The sequence below is a fragment of the Dermacentor albipictus genome, chromosome 7 (assembly GCF_038994185.2).
Source record: "Dermacentor albipictus isolate Rhodes 1998 colony chromosome 7, USDA_Dalb.pri_finalv2, whole genome shotgun sequence".
NCBI lineage: Eukaryota > Metazoa > Arthropoda > Arachnida > Ixodida > Ixodidae > Dermacentor > Dermacentor albipictus.
The window spans coordinates 92,049,577-92,070,382 of record NC_091827.1 but is presented as its reverse complement, the minus strand read 5'-3'; the positions used below and the strand labels follow the sequence as shown (position 1 = coordinate 92,070,382).

The 20,806-nt window shown below is 45.1% G+C and overlaps 2 protein-coding genes across 2 annotated transcripts in view; one reads left to right on the top strand and one right to left on the bottom strand.

Annotated features, from left to right (window-relative positions):
- Positions 1–18,627, bottom strand: Arl2 (ADP ribosylation factor-like 2). Its single transcript, XM_070522464.1, has 5 exons — positions 18,083–18,627; positions 14,667–14,777; positions 12,685–12,847; positions 1,217–1,297; positions 1–793 (listed from the first exon to the last, which is right to left on the bottom strand). Exons 1-5 carry the CDS (start codon positions 18,145–18,147, stop codon positions 656–658), a joined length of 558 nt encoding a protein of 185 aa, XP_070378565.1. The 5' UTR covers positions 18,148–18,627; the 3' UTR covers positions 1–655.
- A 246-nt stretch (positions 18,628–18,873) lies between these two features.
- The window catches only part of Xpd (general transcription and DNA repair factor IIH helicase subunit Xpd), an 88,771-nt gene continuing 86,838 nt past the window's right edge, over positions 18,874–20,806 (top strand). Inside the window, exons 1-3 of the mRNA XM_070522465.1 lie at positions 18,874–19,072; positions 19,555–19,654; positions 20,420–20,497. Of these exons, the coding sequence (XP_070378566.1) occupies positions 19,068–19,072; positions 19,555–19,654; positions 20,420–20,497 (183 nt within the window). The 5' untranslated portion in view covers positions 18,874–19,067. The remainder of the gene's footprint in view (positions 19,073–19,554; positions 19,655–20,419; positions 20,498–20,806) is intronic.

The window sequence follows — 20,806 nt, the reverse complement described above, 5'->3', positions numbered from 1 at the left end:
TCTGGGGCCGGGAACACTCTTTATTCCTTGAAAAAAAGACGTAAGGAGATGCAAATGTGATGGGAAGTGCAGAAGCTTGGTCAAGTTGGCAGTGAAGATGTGGACTGCACACCTTGTAAAAGGAAACAGACTAGCTTACCTACAAAGTTTAATGAGCATCAAAGGCGAAACTAAAACACCACAACAATACATAGAGTGCACTGCTGCTTGGCATACCTTTCACACTCCACATTTCTGGAGGTGCGAGAGACAGTTCACTTTTGGAAAAGCCACATTAAGTTGGCTTCTCGAAGCGGTGCCTTTAGTGCAGCGCTTGTGACACCAAGGAACGCACAAGGAGTCAACAGTACCTCCACAGCCTCTATGGCACATCCATTTACATTAACACTACCTCTTAATTCTTCTTCAGTGGCCACAGGTCTGTTGTCTGAGAAAAGACAAGGTCACCGTTTCACATCTGCCACAAGACAACACTATCAGCTATGCAGCTCATTTCATAAACCAAGCAGGTGGGAAACCACCTGCAGAGCATAGTAAACATAGCATTGCAACCCGTCTGGTGCGCAAAGGGGCGTGCTTCTGGTGACAAGCCACCGTAGTCCACTGACCGATGAGCAACACTGGCCAAATGTGTCGCACACAAGTGTGGCTTGGCTCAGTCCATGTAGTAGAGGCGCCTGGAGAGGTCGTCGAGCATCCACTCTATGCCATCCAGCAGTCCGTCCATGCCTGTGAATGCGCTGCAGCCAAGCATCTTCCAGTGAAGGCTGTTGATGGCAGAGAGCTCCAACATCTGCGATTTTGTAGATATGCCTAAATTGAACAGCCACACCTAAATAAAAGTTCAAACTCATCTGTTAAGACTATCCAAGTATGCTAATAATTGAAATTTGTCATCTATGATGCGTGTACTGCAGTTGGACTCAACTGTAATCATAATTGCCACCATAAAAGCCCATGTACTAACCTCCATTACAACAGTGGATAAACAATTTCAGGACCACACTTTCTTCAAGCAACCTGATTGCAATAGTCAATAGCCACAGCTTGTGCTTGACACAAAATTTACAGAAGTATGTTACGATGGGGGCTGCTGCCACCAGCCATGCTACAAGTTAATTTGATAGCGCTTGTCTCTTTAATTAGACGCAAAGACTACAGAAATCCCTGGCCAGAGAACTGCATCCAAACAAGCAGGGGGTGGGGGCTCACATACCTCGGCAATCTGGTCTGGAGGCACGGCCCCCGGCAGGTCTTGCTTGTTGGCCAGCACCAGCAGGCTGCTTCCGAGCAGTTTCTGCACGGTCAAACGAGAAGTTTTTCGAGGGTTTGCCTCCAGCAACCGACTGATTTTGCCACATTATTAACCCAATGCTTAACCACTGCCTCCTTTACTAGATGCCCGTGAAATGGCTCGCGCTCCCTGTAGAATGGGCCTGCCCTCGGTTGTGAACAAGTGTTGTGAGGTGGCATTCACGACTGACGCTATTATCACGTGCGGTACCGATGGCTAGTGACCTAGCATACAATGTTTACGTGGGTGGTGCGGCGGTTAAACCACGGTCGGAACAATCTTTTGGGTGCGCTTTTTAAAGCTTGGTTGTCTGGCTGTAGAATAGCTGTCGCCTGCAGTGCCTGCAAATATAGGCTGAGCGACGATCGAGGTTAATAACCTTTGAGATTGGTGTGCACGCATGACGGGGATTTCAGAAGCTACGCGAGGTTGTGCCCAGTGGTTCCACCGACCACACGTGGCGTGCAATTGACACTATTTGAGAGTGGAAAATGGAAAGGGCAGGCATCTAGTAAAAGAGGCAATGGTTTAACCAATGGCAATACTTGCTGTCCCATGTACACCCTCATGTGCAAAACTAGCAATGGACTCCTCTTTTGAAGGGACGCTAAAGAGAAAAATTACTTGAGGTGTATTAGTAAATTACCCTTCTGCAATAAAAAAAAATGGCATTGTTACCGTGAGAAGATGCTTGGTAAGCCAGGAAAGATAAAAAAAGAAGACAAAGAAAGAAAAGGAAGACTGGTTATGATGCTCTCTTGAAGTTATCGCTTGTCATGGCACCACGGAATTTGACTAAATCTGCACGGGCCTAAGCAAATCTTTTCTTGATACAAGTCAACTACTTAGTGTTCTAAAAGAGCCAAAGGCTGAACTTGGGAAGCTCGTGAACTTTTACTGAACCACAATGGCTGAAATGTGAAGATACTTTAGAAGTTGAGATGTCACATGACGTACATGCCCGAGGGTGTTGGCTCAAAATTAAGAAAAAAAAGAAACTTTTTTCTCTTCTAATAGTCAACCTACTACTGTGTAATCAACGAAAATCGAGTTTATTGAAAAACACTTTATTATTCTAGACTGATTGTGTTCTTTTAGTGTTCCTTTTAAGGTATCAACCTCTATTTTTGCATCAGCTGGCAAAGATGCTGTTGCTGTTGTAGTTGTTTTTCTGCCACATGAGCACACCTTAAACCACCTTAAGGGGCCCTGGACCACTTGTTATCAAAGCGGAGAAAGGCATTTGCAGTGAAAATAGGCTATTTCAGAAAAATTTGCTGCAAAAAGTACTTCAATGCGTTCAGCAGAAGCGGAGTAATTGGCAATCAAACATGACCTCCAATGTGCTCCTGTTCCTTCTTCAATGCCTTGCACTGTGAAGGCTACGACGAGGTTATGTGCGCTACAACGCTCTGCCTTCTAAATGTCACCAGGGTGCGCAGCTAAAATTTCATTTTGGATGTTGACTCAGATGCCACAACTTTTGATTTTGGTACCTACAATGCACTAAACGTAAGCCAAATGTGGTTGTCCTTAGCGAGCCACAGTTCACTTAGCCAGTGGACTCATAGTGGCACCCCGTAGTGGTCGCGGTATATATGCTACATAGCGGACCACAGCTACCAATAGCAGCTGCGTATGGGGATCAGCTTTATCGTGAAACAAAGTGTCCTGGAGAGAATGAGGAGCCGGCGTCTGTTGAAAAGAGAGCATTTGAGAGAAAGGCGACTTCATGATCCGCTTGCGAGCTTCACGCACCGTGTACGACAGCAAAACTTGGCTGAGTTGTTCACAGCAGTGCATGCTACACACAGACAATGTTATTTCACCCAGATCGAGGCATGGTTCAGGGCCTTTTTAAACTAGAATGAACAGTAGCTGCTCGGTCAAGCGACGCAAAATAGTTGTTTCAAAAATGCCGAGGGCTCTGTTACTTTTGCTCCTCACAATAGACGGTTTTAGTTTAGCGTGCTTAGCAGAATAGCGAGTTCGAAATGTGCATGCGCAGTACCATAAAAGACCCATAACGTTTATCGTACCCACAATATTTTTATGATTAAACGTTATGGCTTTTGCATGGTTTATGTCCACACTGTGGCAACATGGCGGTGGTCCCGGCCACTCGCTTCAAAGTGAATTTAGTGTTGTTGATGTAGAATGCACTTCATTTGCGGCAAATTCGTGTGTAAAATGCGTAAAACCGCTTTTGCTTAGTCTCGAGCTGCTTCGCCGACAAAGTATTATGATAACTTTGAAGAGCTTTCAAGATTGCTTCTAATCTCAAATACTTTGAGGCCTAACAAGAAAAACTTTTGGAATGCCAGTGCCACCTGTCGGCAAGGTCAAGAGCTAGGCAGGGCAGCTCATGCCATCCTACCTTGGAGGCCACAAACAGCTGGCTCTGGCTCATTATGTGTTGGCTTGTACTGATTTCGCCACCGATCGGCAGGCACAGAAAGTGCAAATACAATGTGCTCCCAGCTGTCGTTGCACTGTTTCTTGCATGTTTCACACATACACGCAAAACATAACTGAATAGCACTTCCGAGATCGTAAACAACGCTATCACATTATACCAAAACTCCATCTTTTGCAGCAACTGCCTTCTCTACACACCACGACGGAAGATGCTGGCTTCGACGCTAGCAGGCATTGGCAGGCAAACATTGACTGAAAGTACTAGTATTTTGTACACAACGTGTGACTATACAGCAGCATCAATAGCTACTAGGACTGCTCTGGACTACTTGATGATCACCGGAAAAGACGCAACGCTTTAACCCTTTACTGCACAATTTTTTGTTTCCTCAAAATATTATTCATGGGGTTGTAGGGAAGCATAATAGTACCTGCACTCCCATGGAAACTTACTTTAGCGAATGTCTGTGGTTTCAATTTGCAGAAAAAGGGTATGTTGCATATTTGCAACAATGTGCAAATAAAGAAGAAGTTGAAAGTAAAAAGTAGATTTAGTGCGATTCATACTCAGATGCTTGTTTAAACGAGACAATCACTGGTGCACCTATGATTTAGTGTGGAGCAAAGAGAAGCACTTGTACATGCTTGTGCAGCACAGGTGGTTCCCACACTTCCTGCAGTACGTCATGGAGATTCCCGTGTAGCCAGGAAACAATGCAGTGTTTTCGGGTTATTGTCAAAATGTACAACATTGAAGCACAGACGTAAAGCTGTGCCCGTGTCGACGTGATACGGCAACGTGCGGAGGCACAGCGTACTTTTGAAAAGAAAAAAGAAAATTTGACCAGAGAACATCTTGTCTCCATATTGAATCGAAACGGACTTACACTCGCGGCTGTCGCGACTAATTGAATAGTCACTGCCTTCACTATCAGGAGGAATTGCTGGGCCATACCAGCGTTTCGGAGCCATTTAACTATTCCGAAGAAAATAAACCATGTACAAGTTGTTGCATTTGTGCAACATAGCAACGTTCTGTCGCTAGGAACAAACTATTCCGAAATGACAATGTTTTTTTTGAACCTACAGAGTCAGAAGGATGTGGAGCATAGCGTAAGAATTTTTTGCTCTTTGTCTTATGGAGAAATGCATTTACAATTTGTAAAACTTACCTATATCACTGCTCCTGGGTGCGCGCAGCCTCCGCGACGTTTGTTTTGGTAGAAGATGCAAAGAATTAGCACAGAATGCAGCACAAGGTGCCGCGTTTTACAGACCAATGTTGCGGATATGCAACAACATGTACAGGAAGCTCGAAACTGACTTTGCTTCGGTTTTTAACGCCGTTCATCAGAATGTTGCGTAAATGCAACAAGGTGCAGTAAAGCGTTAAGGAAACTACAGTTAAACCTTTACATAATGAAGTAGGTGAAGTCGGCAATTCGCTTCGTTATATATAAATTTCGTTGTACTGAAATTTGCCCTTTCATGCAAATGAGTACAGTTGCCGATCGATTTTTCTTACGTGGAAAGGGAGTGCAGAATTTCCCGATTTATCAGACAATCGAAAAAAGCAAATTTGAATGCGAGAACAATTCATTTTTTATGAATTTAGGAGTCAGCAACAAATGATACGGTTTTATGCCACGTCGACGATATCTTCACATAGGCGCTACGAAATAAACGAAGGCAGCAACGCGTTCGCGTGCCCTTCGCCCCTCGCAGCTAATAGTGTCGCCCGCACTGAGAAGACACTATCAGGAAAAGCGCCCGCAGCGGGGAGCGAATGCTTCGTCTGCCTCTTGCTCCAACCGATCACCAAAACTCGAGATTACGCAACCTTGAATACTAAACATGCGGGAAGACAGCTTACATGATGCCAAGCTGTCTCGGCATGCCCACTCTTTGCACACGTGGCAGATTAGCTCTAAAGCAGGGTGCGTGGCTGCGTATGCGCTCAGCCGCGCTTACAGCCATGTGTAGTGACGGCTGATATGCCAACGCACGCCAACTTACCCTCCTTCTTCCCACCCCTCGCTTGCTTGATTGTTCCCCTCCCCTCTTTCCCTTTACTCGCGTGGTGAGGCGGCACTCGTGCGTCAAGCCGCCATCTTTCTTGTCTCACCCTTCCACCTAAAGCACACCATGCGCGGGGCATGATAGGATCTTATCGCGCTTGGACTTTATACGGAACATGATGCGGCTCCACTTTGGCTGTCCCTCTTGTAGAGCCACGTGTGATTTGAGAGTTGAATTTGCAAGCAGTCGCTTGTAATTCAATAATTTGAGCATTTGTGTTCGCAGAAGTTTCCATTTATTGTCTCAGCATGCCCTTGATGCGGAAGCGAAATTTCAGTATATTCTCATTAATCTCATACAAACAGACTTCGTTACATTGAGATTCTGATTATGTGGTGTTCTATGGACAAGAGGTTATGAAAAGTGAAATGCTTCATTATATCGAGAATTTCATTATATTGAAGTTCATTATATCGTGGTTTAACTGGACTGTGTCAGTGTATATATGCATCCCTTCTTCCTGTCCTCATGATCATCTTTAATCATGCTTTCCTGTCCCCCTTTCCTTTTCCCTTGGGCAGTGTAGTAGGCCGGAGCATGCTAGCTTAGGCCAACCTCTCTGCCTTTCTAATAAATTATCTCTCTCTAGATATATATTTGCACAGTTAGTTTTCAACATGATGATAAGGCTATTTCTTTTAACCCTCCTATTACACTAATGTTAAAGGGACTGACTATCAATCTTTACGGTAGACATTTCTTTTAGTGCAATGGAAAGCTTACCAGTCACACTGTCCAATAACGCAGTGATAACATGAAAAATGCCACAGAACATTTCGTATAAGAATTTTTCTATATGCAGTGAGAATCTAGTCATTCACTCGAAGCATGCTGGAGACAGTGATAGGTGAATGCGATAGATGATATGCCAGCATTTGTGGGAGGCAGACCAAGTCGACAAGTGTGTCCGTAGTTGTAAGTATCATTTTGTTTATCAAGTCAAAGTTCCTGCGACTCATGTTACTTATGAATAATAGCTATATGCTTTCATGATTTCCTGTTCAGCAGCTTTAGTCATAAACAAGTCAGAGGTGTTTTCTAGCCAAGGCAAGTTAAGTTCTCGAAATCGAAATAGCACTTTTACATGTGATACACTGTTCAGTGTGTTGCCATAGTCAGGTGGGCGATTCTGATTTTCCAAGCATGTTGTCTCCCAAAGACCTAAGCGAGCTGGAAGGATTTTAGCTTGCATGCATGCTCAGAATGTGTGCCGCCATGCACTGAGGGACATGAAAGCACAAGTGTGTAATAATATACAAACTGTAATTTTAAGCAATAAGTATGTGGTACTGGATAACAGCCGACTTACGTGATCTAAAGTGTTACAGCTGAAGTACCAAGGCTTTATCGCCAGTTCCTGGTTTTTTGTGGCTTTCTTTGTGAATATGAAATTATAATTCCTACATAAATTGCAAACTGTGTGCTCGATTCTATCACTATAAATCATGGTCTTCTCATTTTTTATCAAAATCTCTGAAAAATCTCTGGCCAGCTGTCAGTCCCTTTAAACTAAAATCGTCTTATTACCTTACTACAGGCTCTCTAGGCTGGATGGAAGATTACAATTTAAAGGCGAAACATGTGTGTCACTTTTACACTTCAACCCTTTGTAGTGCAAATTTTGTTGTTGAAGAATTAATATCTACTGCATCTCAGAGAAAGGAACAGAGGGAAAAGATAAGAAAAAATGTTTAAGTGAATTTATTGGCAGTATACTGATGCTTTGTGCCACAAAACCTGCAGAGCGTACAGAGCTAAAGGCACTCAGTATTTCTAAACTTGCACTCATAAAATTTGTGAAGAATGGCTGCAAACTACACAAAGATACTTTAGTTACACTCTTACCAGTAGGCAACATGCCTCAGGTGGCGTGCTCTACAGATGCGGCAGGAAAGCCTGATCTCAGCATGCCCCAGTGTCTAGACAAAAGTGGGATTTCCCTTTTTCTGGCCTTTTACAGGCACTGGGTAGATACAGTGCAGTGAATGCTACATCAATAAGAATTCAAGCAACCAAAGCAAAGTAACGATAAAAATGAGAACAAATACTTGACACACAAAAGTAATTGCCAATCAGTGCAGTGTTCGCCTACACCAGGGGCGTAGCCAGGGGGGGGGGCTTATGGGGCTTCAGCCCCCCCGAAATTTTTTCGTGCTGTCCATGCACCGCCGACCAAAGTGACCCCTGGCGCCGGAAATCACTCTATATTTTGTCTAGAATGTCTTTTTGACGCTCGAAAAGAGATTTAACCGCGAAGATTGCGAACTCGGGCTGGATTTCGTGGCAACGCCCATACACCGGCAGTCATATAACGCCAAGAAGTCCCATCCGAGCACAAAGTTTCAAGGGCGCTTTGATGGTGAGCGGGCTCGCCGCGGCATCTCACTGAGGCCACGGAATCTATGGAGCGCATGGATATCAATTGCGAAACTTTATGGGTATAAATCTCATAAGCTCTAGATGTGAAACGTGCATTGACATTTCCAAAGTTGTGCTTTAAATTTTCAATTGCGGAACTTTGTGGGTTTAATGTGGTTATAAACATTTGACGCCAAAGGTCCATTGACTTTTCTAAAGTCTTACATCGGAACATACAACGAGACAAGCCTAATCAACACACTAGCAGACCAGTTGACAAAGCACGCAGCGAGGTCCAATGAGACGATGCGTTGGGGTGGTTCATTTGTGCCGTCATGTCACATAAAAAATTACCAACATTTTTTTTAACCTACGCCAGAACATCCATGTCAAGACACTAAAGCCAGCCAAAGTAACTACGTTCTTATTTATTTTTTTCTACTTTGGCTTTTATTCACCGAGGACACATTGAGCCTCTTCAATTTTTTTTTTGTTCTCGCTACCCTACCCGCGGGCTGCCAGAGCGAGCCAGAGCGCATATGTTTTTCTCGTATGGCCCCGACCACCGCGCGGTGCACTTCGGTGGGCGTTGGGTTTGCTCTGGCCGAGTGGATTTTTCCCTTACAGAGTTTTGGAAGCTTTCTGGCTAGCAGACGAGCAAAAAAAAAAACAATGGTCGCTCGCCGCCATCACTGTGGGGACTCGAAGGATAGCACCGCGTTCCTTGAGCGGAACCTTTCCGGAAAGTCTTGTTTCGCCGGTGTAGGATACTGAGCAGTATGCGTATATGGTTCTCAATGGGCCAATCATCTCATGTTTTCTTCGGTATTAATTCCGTAGCCCCATTAGGTGCCCGATGTAGGCATTCGATTCTGGCCAACATACTTTCCTATGCGTTCTTTTTTCATTTCGGTGCCTCTGCCCCACAGAAAAAAAATACATTGTTGCGGCGCAGCGAATTGTCGCATGGTGAAAGTTCGATTTTGATACTTCTTTTGCGGAAAGTAATGGGCGACGGGACGCTTCAGTTTCCGGATACGTTTATTGTATTATTGCGAAAGCAATTATATGGACACTCCAGGCGCATTCCTGCCGTCGCCCTCATGTTTCGTATAAAGTCCAAGGGTGATAAAATCGTGACTACCCCCTGCATACTGTATGTGCGAGTGAAAGCGTAGGAGGGGAGGTGGAGTGGGTGAGCCGACGATGGTGGCTCAGTCTTGTGTGCGCAAAGGAGAAAAGCGGGGAGCAAGCGCGCCGCCTTCCGTCGCGCGCAATACATCGGGGGGAGTGGATGGAATGGGGGCGGAATCTAGGATTCTGTGAATGTATGATTGTGCAACATGTTTATTTGCCTTGTTTGACGCATTACATACAGTTACTTTTTCTTACATACGTAGACTCATTGGAGACCTATACGTATACTTAGATATCTCGTTGCGAGGTTTTGTGTATACATGCAGTGAACTTTGTTTCCAGTGACACTTTTTTGTCCTTTATCAAGCCGTATTTTCGCATTTGTATATGCCATTGTATCTTTGCATTTATAATGTACGAGGGCGAGTCAAATGAAAGTGAGCCTACCCTAACCGCGCAATAATGGTTCGGTTCATTATCTGCGAGGCATGCGCGTAGGAGAACGGCATGTCTCATTTACAAAAGTGGCACGCAGGTATGAAGATAACTGTTCTTTAATGCTCTCATACACTGGGTTGAATATGGTTGCGTCGCATGGTGGACACTTCAAAAGTTTAACAGCTCGGTGCGGCGAAGTTTTTGACAGCTAAAGGTGTTTCCAAAACAGAAATTAATCGCCGTATGGCTGCCGTTTACGTTGAACATGGCATTTCATTGACCACTGTGAAGCGTTGGAGCAAACGGTTTAAAGGACATTGTAAAGACATTCCAAGACCGGGCCAAAACCATCGTGCAATCACCTCCCACACAATTTCAAAGGTTCATGAGCTGATGAAACAAGAAGGGAGCATAAGCATCGATGAACTGGCAGACCGTCTGAACATCAGTCACGGTTCGGTTCAGGCCATAATTCATGAGCTTCTCGGTTATCGGCTCTTTGGTGGCAATGGATCCCCAAGATTTTGATCCATCGCGAGAAGACGGAGAAGTTCCGCGCTGCCTTGACTCATCTGATCGGGTAGTATCACAATAAGGATGACGACTTCTTGTTTGAATTTGTGATTGGGGACGAACCTTGATGCCACTACTACGAGCCTGAAACAGGACGGGAAATCTTACAGTGGAAACATACGAATTTACCACACCCAAAGAACGCAAAGGCCATCATTTCCGCTGGAAAGGTGTTGTTGACTTTTTTTTTCGGTCGTCAGGGTCCATTACTGATAGAATTCGCTAAATCTTGAGAGGCTATCAATTGTTTCCGATATTGTGAAACGCCAGAACGGCAGCATGTCGCAATCAAGAACGAACAACGTGGAAAATTGACGAATGTGAGGTGATCTTGTTCCCCGACAATGCCTGTCCCCACGTCACTTATGTGGTTAATAGAAAACTGACAAAGTTCAAGTGGGAAACGCTGCAACATCCGCCATACAGCTCAGACCTGTCACCTTGCGACTTCTACATTTTGGGGCAACCGAAAGAAACAGCTCAACGGAACCAGATACAGACTTTTTGAAGCAGCAACCCAAGGAGTTTTATAAGACGGGAATCACGCGACTCGTTAGTCAATGGGACAAATGTCTAAATTCTCATGAAGACTACTTTTAAATAAAGTACCCCGTTGTTGGCTCACATTCATTTGACTCGCCCTCGTATATCTTGCAGAATTCCTGCTTTTTATATGTGCCCTCTGTTGCGACTATGATTTCGGTGAAATTACTCACGATACACGACCGGTGACAGCTGCTCCTGCGTAATACATTAAAACAAATTACAGCGTCATTGAGATTTTTCACTGGCCATTGCATATATACAAGAATGTAAGCACGGTTCTTGAATGACAAAGTTCCATTAACATATTTGTCCTCAACTTGTTCAGTTCATTGCCTTTTAATTTTTCATATCAGTGGCATGCACTGCTTTCCTGGGTTCGAACTGATGTAGTTCTAAAGTTCGTGTGATATTTTCTTTACCTAAATAGACAAAAATATGGAAGCATTGATACCAGTTATTTTGGGCAAAATGTTTGGCACATACGAGTATATTCTTTTGTGAAAAAATACATATTTTATTGTTTTGACTGTGCGTAGCGTTCAAGAATTCGTTTGCAGCATCTTTGGAAATGACAATGCAGTTATTATTCATGGATTTGATCCCTTGAGAAATTGTTTAAGAGGAAGCTTTAGCTCGGGCCCAATCCGACGCGGCCTATTCAAATACTTGTAAAACGCAGAAACGCTTTTCTTAGATTATCCTGCTAATCGCTTTTGTTGAAATTCGTTGCATTTGAGAGAGAAAGTTAAATCCTAGTTCTGTTGGAAGCACAACTTCGATTTAGGGCCTGAATTTTGTTTAAAATATTTTGAAAAATTCGAAAGTTTGAAAAAATAGGAGCACGACGTTTACAAAGTAATAGCTATGCATGAAGAACAGACATTGTGGTTCTGTAAACGGCATCTATTATAACAGTCAAAACGGACAAGTTTGCTATGTCAGTTTGTATCTTACGTGAATTGGTTACGTTGTGTACAAGGGTTCTGCACAAGCCGTATTTCCACAATACTAATTTTTTTAGATTCATGTGTAACATATCCATTTTGTCCGCTGTAGATGTACTATTAGATGCAATTCACAGAATCGTGATATCATTTTTCATTGTTGAGTCACGGAGTTTTAAACTTGATAGTTTCGTTTTCTGAAAATTTTCGATTTGGCCAATTTTTAATAAATAATTGACCACCTAAATGAAAAATTCGAAACCAGTAGTCACTAGAATTAAACTTCTTGTAAATGCAATAAACCTCCTCAAATTTGGTGAAGTGGTTGCAGAGAAAAACGAATTCCCCTTCTACATGTACTTAAATAGGAGAACCCGAGCTAAAGCTTCCTCTAACAAAATTGCTGGCTACGCCACTGGCCCCCTGTATATATATATATATATATATATATATATATATATATATATATATATATATATATATATATATATTTGTTCGGGGAGGCTACGCCACTGGCCCCACGTATATATATATATATATATATATATATATATATATATATATATATATATATATATATATACGTGGGGCCAGTGGCGTAGCCCCCCCCGAACAAAATTTCTGGCTACGCCACTGGCCTACACCTATAGTGACATCATCGTACCATTACGGTCTAGTGCATCCCAGCACTCTACAGCATGGCATATTAACATCAGCGTTTATACTTTCAGTCGCAAAATAGTCCAACTTCCCAAACAAACCCATGAACAGCTTGTTCTGCCAAGCCCTCCACATCTTTCCTGATTTAAAAAAAAAAGAAGTGTTTGTAAATGTATACTGTGAAGTCTGTCGCACAGCAAATATATCAGCACTGAAATGCCAGAGAGAGGGGCTCACCTCCTCACACGTGAGTGTACGAAGTTCCCGGTGGCAGTCCCCCAGGCGGCGCCGGTCGGCACTGTCCACCACCCAGATGATCGCGTCAGTGCTTTCAAAGTAGTTGCGCCAGTATCCCCGCAGGGACTTCTGGCCACCCACGTCCCACATATTTAGCCGGAACCTGCAGCCGCCACATGTCACTGCCACATATTACCACTTCCGTCACTTCAGAAAGATACTTCAATAAGTGATCCACCCCAAGTTCACCCCAAGTAAAACAGGTAAGTGACCGCAGCATGGGTGAACAAGAGATGCCTCAGTCTGGCGCCAGCAAAGTGACTTAACTTCGTCAGGGCAAGTTTCAGCAAGGTGCACATTTGTTGTGTTCATTAATTCCTTTTCCTACAGGCACATTTTCCTCTTAATCCTTTGGTTGCCGGTTATTTTTCTAGAGTGTAACAAATTCAATTTCTACCCGCCCCACTGGCCCAGTGGCTATGGCACTGTACAGACGTGGGCACTGCTAGTGGGACCACGAAGACCAAGGCATTGCTGCGCGGAGTGCCCCGCCACCAGCGTCCCCTAAAATCTTGCAGCGAAGGCATAATCAAAGCGACTGGCAAAAAGCCTTGGGAGTCGTGTGCCAAGACTTCATGAGGCGCCGGGCGTGGCGCTTGCTGCCACGAGCTCACATGTTCCCACTAGCAGTGGCCGTGCCTGCACTGCTAAGGTCAAGATTGCAGGTTGGACCCCAGCTGCAGCAGCTGCATTCCAACGGGAACAGAATGTCAAATCCTCTCCCCCCCCGGTACCATTTTCACGTTGGCATTTATCTTGGGTAGGGCCAGGCTTGTGCATTGGCAGCCAGATGAGCATACTCGTGCAAAGCATTTAAATAGTTTAACTGGATACCTTTTGATACAGATAACTTTATCTTTACATTGCTGCAACTAGATTATTCCATTGCCCAAGCCCTGTCTCTTCATGTTTTCTGTTTTTGGGGTAAACCCGCCTAATTGACACCATCTGCTCACACGTCAGAGTTCGTTTCCGCTTTTCGTCACCCTTCCAATCGCCTTCACCACAATAAATATTTCCTCTTTTTGAAAATGTCCAGTTCTCCCATTCTCAACCTACACCGTTCCATACCCGTTTATGCACCTTGCCCTTGGAGAGACAGTCAGCTACTCATATAAATGCTGCTGAGGAAAGCAGTAGTTCCTCCAACAAGTACAAGTCCCTTTCTCAGAACATTGGCTGCAGCCTGAGGCATCCCTCGTTCGTCCACTGTTGACTGCTTCAAGTCACCATCTCCATGTCAACCCTCTGTCCTGCTTAACCAAACATGTGGCACGCTCAACTTGAGTGTTGACATGTAGATGTGGCTTTCTAGAACTGAGAGATCTGAGAACTTGCTTCTAGAACTGAGGTGTCACTGACCAGAGTTGAAACAAAATTTGTTTGACCAGAGTTGAAACAAAATGCAGGATTCGTATGGACCCCTTGTTCACAACTGCTTGAGCTCCTCACGGACATTTCTCAAAGTTTTTTAGGTGACATCACCTTTTTAAGTAAGCTTTAGAGCAATGCAGCTTTTACTGCTTTTATTATCACTCTTCTAACACCTCGGTGGCGCAGCATGGCCTAAGTTGGTTTTGCGCCAATAAGCTTGATTTAACCGATCGACCGACCCGACTGACCCACCAAGCTAAGCCAGCCAGCCAGCCAACTGGCCGGACGGCCGATTTGGCTTGGTGGGTCAGTCGGTGGGTCCCTTAAAGGAAACAATTAGCATTCATACCAACAGAACTTGAACACATCATCAACTTCATAGTGAAGCAGCGCTTGACGTCATGTGTAGTGCAGACCTACACCGATAAAAAAGCCACTGCGGAGGACTTAGGGCTGAAATTGACCCAATCAGACACAAAATACTAACTTCTGTGTTTCTTTTACCAGTGGACCGCAGTGTGCATAATAAGGGAAAAAGGAATGCTTACCCTCGGTGTTCAAGGGTTTTGATGTTGAAGCCAAGGGTGGGGGACACTTCTGACGTATCCTCCCCATTGAGCCTCTTAAGCAGCGTTGTCTTGCCGGCATTGTCAAGCCCTCTGGGGTAGTCGTGCTAAGGCAAATCCTCATCGTTCCAGCGCAAGTTGCAAGCACACACATTTCAAGAGCATTGCTGTGGCACAGTTTCAAGAGGTTTCCAAGCACGTCGTAAACCAAAGTGGAGGGCACGGCGGGACCGGGAGGAATGCAACGTGTTCATAGTGCTGGTTCCACAGTTCGTATGAATGTTATGCAAGTTGCAAGATTTTGAGAAACCTATAAACATTTTTTAACCAAAATTAAACAAGCATGCATGAAAATATGTGATTAGAAAGCTTCCTAGCGCTAAAAAGAAGAATGGAATTTTTAGGTTTTACTTGCTAGAATCATGATCTCATTATGAGGCACGCCGTAGTTGGGGACTCCAGATTATTAACTTTGACCACCTGGTGCTCTTTTACGGTGCTCCTAAATTTAAGCACACAAATGTTTCTGCATTTTGCCTCCATCGAAATGCAGCAGCCATGGCTGCGACTGAACCCGCGACCTCAAGCTCAGTACAGGCCCGACTGACCATGGTGCGGCGGCACACCAACACTACAACACATCACATGGGATTGTGTATTACACCCGTTTGATACAGCACACCACACAATGGAGCAATGGGAGGCACAGCTAACCAGCTCAGACCTGGTGGGACAACAGTCCTTCATAAGACAGGTCAAGTGGATCAAAGGGGCTCCAACCATTACACGATAATACTTTTAAGCAATAAAAGTTTCTCTCTCTCTGAAGCTCAGTAGTTCAATGACACAGCTACTTGGCTACTGTCAGAGGTCACTTTATATAAAGCACCTGTAGTGACAACCACCTGAACAAGTGCAGTCCAGCCACAAAGTTTGATCACCAAGCAAAGGGTAATCTTGTGCATCTCTGCAAGTGACTATTGGTAACTCCAGAATCTATTACTTGTGCTGGCGACACTGTGCGAACAAACAAAGGTGGCTATGACATCCAGGTTCCTGGCAACTCTTTTGCTTGGTGCTGTGCTCAAGTTTCTAATTTCTGGTGTCTAAACGGGGGTGTTTCGTCAAAGCTGACAGGGTCCTTGCTGCTGATTTACTTATTTCGATTGGTCTCAACGATTTCAGCAATGAAACCACAGAAACTATTGCACTGCGTGTGCAAATGTCCGGCCTGCTTGGCGAGCCGCATCAGTCTTTTTTAAGGACAAATAGCCTTTCAAGCAAGCCAGAGGTTAAAAATTATGTGGGTCCGATGCACTGTGGCAATCGACGTAAGCGAAGATTTCTGTGCTACTTGCTTTGATTGATGATAATTAGCTGTGATGCTGACGACAAATGCTTCATTTGTTCAGCGTTTAGTGCAATACGAGAGTGGTGAGTTGATGGTAAACATTATTTTACGTGCACCACTGCTGTTTGTCTGCGTAGTACACAGAACACACAGCAAGACGTGTTTGCTTGAGGCGTTGTGCACCACTGTTTATAACCTCTGAGAAGGTTAGTGTTGTCATTGCCTCACACGGCAATGTGCTAACTTTACTTGAATTATGGGACTGTACGTGGCAAAATTCACAATCGGATTATGAGGCACGCCATAGTGGCAGATTACGGGTGAATTTTGACCCCCTGGGGTTCTTTGAAGAGCACATAAACCTACACACATGAAAGTTTTTGTATTTCGCCTCTGTTGAATTGTGGCTGTCATGGTCAGGGCCGAACCCACGACCTCAAGCAATGCCATAGCCACGAAGCTACCATGATGGGCACAGAAGTGCAGAATTGAAGTGCAATGCCTAGGCTCTGCGGTGCTACCATGTCACCTAGACACTATGCTGTTTTAATGCAGCTTTGAGTCTGCACACCGTGCGTCAGTTGTTCGATTGCTAAATTTGCATGGCGCTTATTTTTCAGAAATGGCAGAAACGTACAGTACCGTACCGTGAACTTAAAATTATTCAGTCTGTCGGTAACAGCTGTCATGTCTAGTAGTAATTAGGGTGCCTTGAGGCGCACACACTGAGGCACCCTAGTGGTAGCGTTTCCTTGCCTTTCCCCTCTCCTGCTTTGCCCCCCATGTATGCGAGCGAAGAGTGCCAAGGCTGTTGTTCACTCGTTTCGTGGCTGCGTCGGTTCGACCCATTCTCTGCCTCCCCTCCACCATTCTATATATTTCCCCTCTGGAGAGTCGCACTTTAGTATAAAGTTAAGTGCTGCAGTTTCTGCGATGCTTTTGCGAGGGGGGGGGTCACGAATAATTACTCCCATCAAGACGGTATCGTGGCGATGCCCAGGGAGCTCCAGAGGGCATTGTGCAGGTGACGCGGTACAAAGGTCCAAAGGAGTTTCTCGCATCGCCTTTTCTCTCTGCCACCCTTCTGCCATGCACATGCACACTCTGAACCACTTCCCGATGCGGCGTGCAAGGCAGCAACTGCACTGGAAAAGTCGAAGGAAGAGGCAAAGAATGCTTTCAAAGCTTCGCTTTAAGGGAAGTGCTAGTACGTAGCGGGCCTCCAACAGGTGCAAGCATTTGTTTGCGGTGTTCCTCCACTGCTACAGGTACAATACTTCGCTGTTTTCAACCTTCATAGGCAACTCGGCACTGTGACTCGCATTGCAGCATATCACATAGCATCCAACATCACACAGGCAGTAGCTTCTGTAGTGTTTCCAGAAGCAGCGCCCGAGATCCCACAACACTATGGCTGGCCGGCTTAAATAAACCGTGGCTACCTCGTCGCGCCGCCTCCCACACTAGTTTCCAGAGCACTCAAATCTACGGCAACAATTGTAAAAAGAAAAAGAAAAGAAGGGCACCGCACGCGCTCATTTTCGGTGAAGTTTTCTATACTAAAACATAGGAATGCTTAGCAGAAATAAGAGCCTTAGAATGAATTAAGTTCTGGGAGTTTTACGTGCAGAAACCACGATCTGCTTATGAGGCACGCCGTAGTGGGGGACTGCGGATTAATTTCGATCGCCTGGGCTTCTTTAAAGTGTACCTAAAATCTAGGCACACGAGCGCTTTTGCATTTCGGCCTCATTGAAATGCGGCCGCCTCGGCCGGGATCAAACTCGCCTCCTCGAGCTAATGCATTAGCGCAGCATGACACTTCACAGAAATAACAAGCGTGATCGTCATAAGCATGCGAACACTGAATATCCATGTGGCTACACTTGCTGAGAGTTCTGCCTCGCAAATAAACGCGATTAGTGCACAGCTGATCCAGGCTTTCCCTGTATGCTTGGAATAGGTAATGGTGCAATTATTTTAGCTCTGTTATGTGTCCAGTTGCACTCTGCATCACGAGTGATGTCTCGTGAGGTATAAAGGATACAGGATAAGGACTCGAATCTCCTTCTCTTTGCGCTTCAACTTCTTGAGAATGGTGTGCAGTCCCATTGCCGAGGAGTCGCAGGTCGATATCAGTGGGTGCAATGCCGGTACCGAACGTTGGGTACCGACCTGTCAAACGCGGCGAACAAGATGTCCGGTCTCCCACAGCTGTTTTTCTACAACAGGATTACGGGTTAACCAGTTCGCAAAGACCACCGATGCACAAGAAGTCGCCGCCGTAAGCAACGTACTGTGAGCTAGGGTAGCACCTGTGGTTGCACGTTACTAGACTAGACGGGGCAGTACGCAACTTCGCGGGCGTGCCGGTTGTACGACATTTTGGCTTTTTTGCGAGTCGAAGGGCTACTACTTGTTAATCACACCATTACGGGAACAAACGGCGAGCAATATTTTGCGCTCAAGTTGCGCGTTGGGCTCCGTCACAAGGGAACGATGGGCGTAAAAACGTGTAAATTTTAGTGGGCGCAAGTGAAGGCGCAAACGTGAAACAAAAACCAAACACAAACTTTAATGAAGTCGGATTGGATTGGATTGAACCGAATGTGTGTGTTGTTGATGATGATAAAACGTTTGTATTGGTAGGGTGTACTAGAATAACCTTACTCTAGTACACTGTACAATCGGTTTGCTAGTAAGAAAGTACATACAACTTGAACTAAAATCGTACTAATAAGCCAATGGCAATACATGGTAATTTTTAATTTGTTAAAGTTTGGGGTCACACATGCTACTTGACTTGGCTTGCGTCACACAAACATGTATGAGCGTGCTTGCTTTGACAACGGTGCGCACGCACGCACGCACTACACAAGTGTATGGCGAGCTGTGGATGCCGGTGCTGCGTAGCCGCAACCTTTTCTTTGCAATGACAACTGTGGTTTCCACTAGTTGACACCATACAATCATACACGACGACGTGCGGGAGGTGACTGGAGCCCTGCGCCGACAGTTGCACAAGCTTCAGAATGAAGTAGGCGAAATATCTCGTGCGATCTTCCTCCGCCGTGGAGTCGCACAGCGTTTGACGTGCGGCCTCATCGGTTGCGTAGTGTTCCTTCTTGCTGGGCCTTTGACCATTGCCTTATTGAAATTTGGTTTCTGGTGACCGTCACCTAATCTTCGCTCCGAATCGATGCTATGCGCTGTTTCCAGGCGACTTCTCCCCCGGCCTGCCGCTGTGCGACGCACGATTGCGACTTGATGAGATGCGCCCTTCCAGAGTTTTATTCTGCGCATAATGCGTAGTACGCATGTGAAAATCCAGTTGGTCTTAATTGAGCTTTAGTCGTTACACATCGAGGGCTGCTAGACGATCGTTTTCAAATGCATGCTCGTTCGACGTGTTCACTGTAGATTGATCTCAATGAGAATCGAAACCGCATTTGTGACATGGGTGTTTGTCGTGTCCATGTTAACGTGTGTAATGAGCAGCGTATGGCCTCTTCCTGCCAGGATCGACGTTGACGGCCTGTCGGTGTTTTTCCCCTACGACTACATCTACCCCGAGCAGTATTCCTACATGCTACAACTCAAGCAGTGTCTGGACGCGAAGGTAAGTGCCAGCCTTCGTTGAGCCAGAGTTCAGCAGTGTCATGGTTGCCTTGAGTGGCTGAAGGTTCAAGTTACTAAAGCATCAAGATTAGGTTTAGGATTCAAGCTTTTCAAGGGCTTCCAGCAGCATGCATGGGTACTGCGTAGGTACCGCTCAAATATTGGTGAGAGTATCGTTTAGCAGCAGTGAATTGTTTGCTTACCATATTCAGAAGTATTCCAGGGTCCCTGTAGCTAGACATGCTGACATGACATTTCAGAATAGTAATTTTTATTTTTGTTGAATTGAAGGCACAGACTCGCTAAACCTTGGAAATAGTATTGGAAAGTGCCAGAGTGCCCTAAATAACTTATGGCAATACTGGTTTTGCAAACAAGTTTTGGTTTCAGTACCCAGGAGGTGTCCCGTCGTGATATATTGGCTCACCAAGTTTGTGACATCGCTGCAACTGCCACGTGTGGGTGTAGACAGGGGAAACAAGTGCGGCAGCTTTAATGCGTAGCATTATATGGCCAGTCGATCATAAAATTATATGTGAAGCCACAAAACCTCTTACCCAGTACATGGTGAGAATGTGCAGTTTGAGTGTTTCTCTTTAGTGTGACTTTTAACATTGCGCACGTGAGCAGTTCTTAAGCACAGTTGTTTACTGATCGCAAAGCACCTACTGCATGCTTGTTTGTGCAAGTGCACCTTACTTCTTGCTAAGTGGTGGTGAAATGCATGTGATTACCTGTTCTGCCGTAAATCACTGTATGTTTGCAGGGCCATGGGGTGTTGGAGATGCCATCGGGCACGGGAAAAACGGTCACCTTGCTTGCACTCATCCTTGCTTACCAGAAGGTGAGTCCTGGGGACAATGCCTTTTCTGTTCATGCACGGGACAGGCATAAGCGCTCGGGGAACAAGCAAGGCTGCGACCAGTGAGTAACCAATAACCTTGAGTTTGTTCGTTTCAGCACTATGCGGCACCTGTACCTCAAAAGCATTGATTTTGAGGTACAGATGCCATATATTTAATATCCTTCATTTTCGGGTTCATTCTTTTTCTTTTTAATGTGTGTTCGGGGAGCAGGGGAGGGCATAAATCGGGTGTTATTTTTGAATGGCAATCTGGGAAAAAATGGGGGGGTTTTGCATCAAGATTCGAAA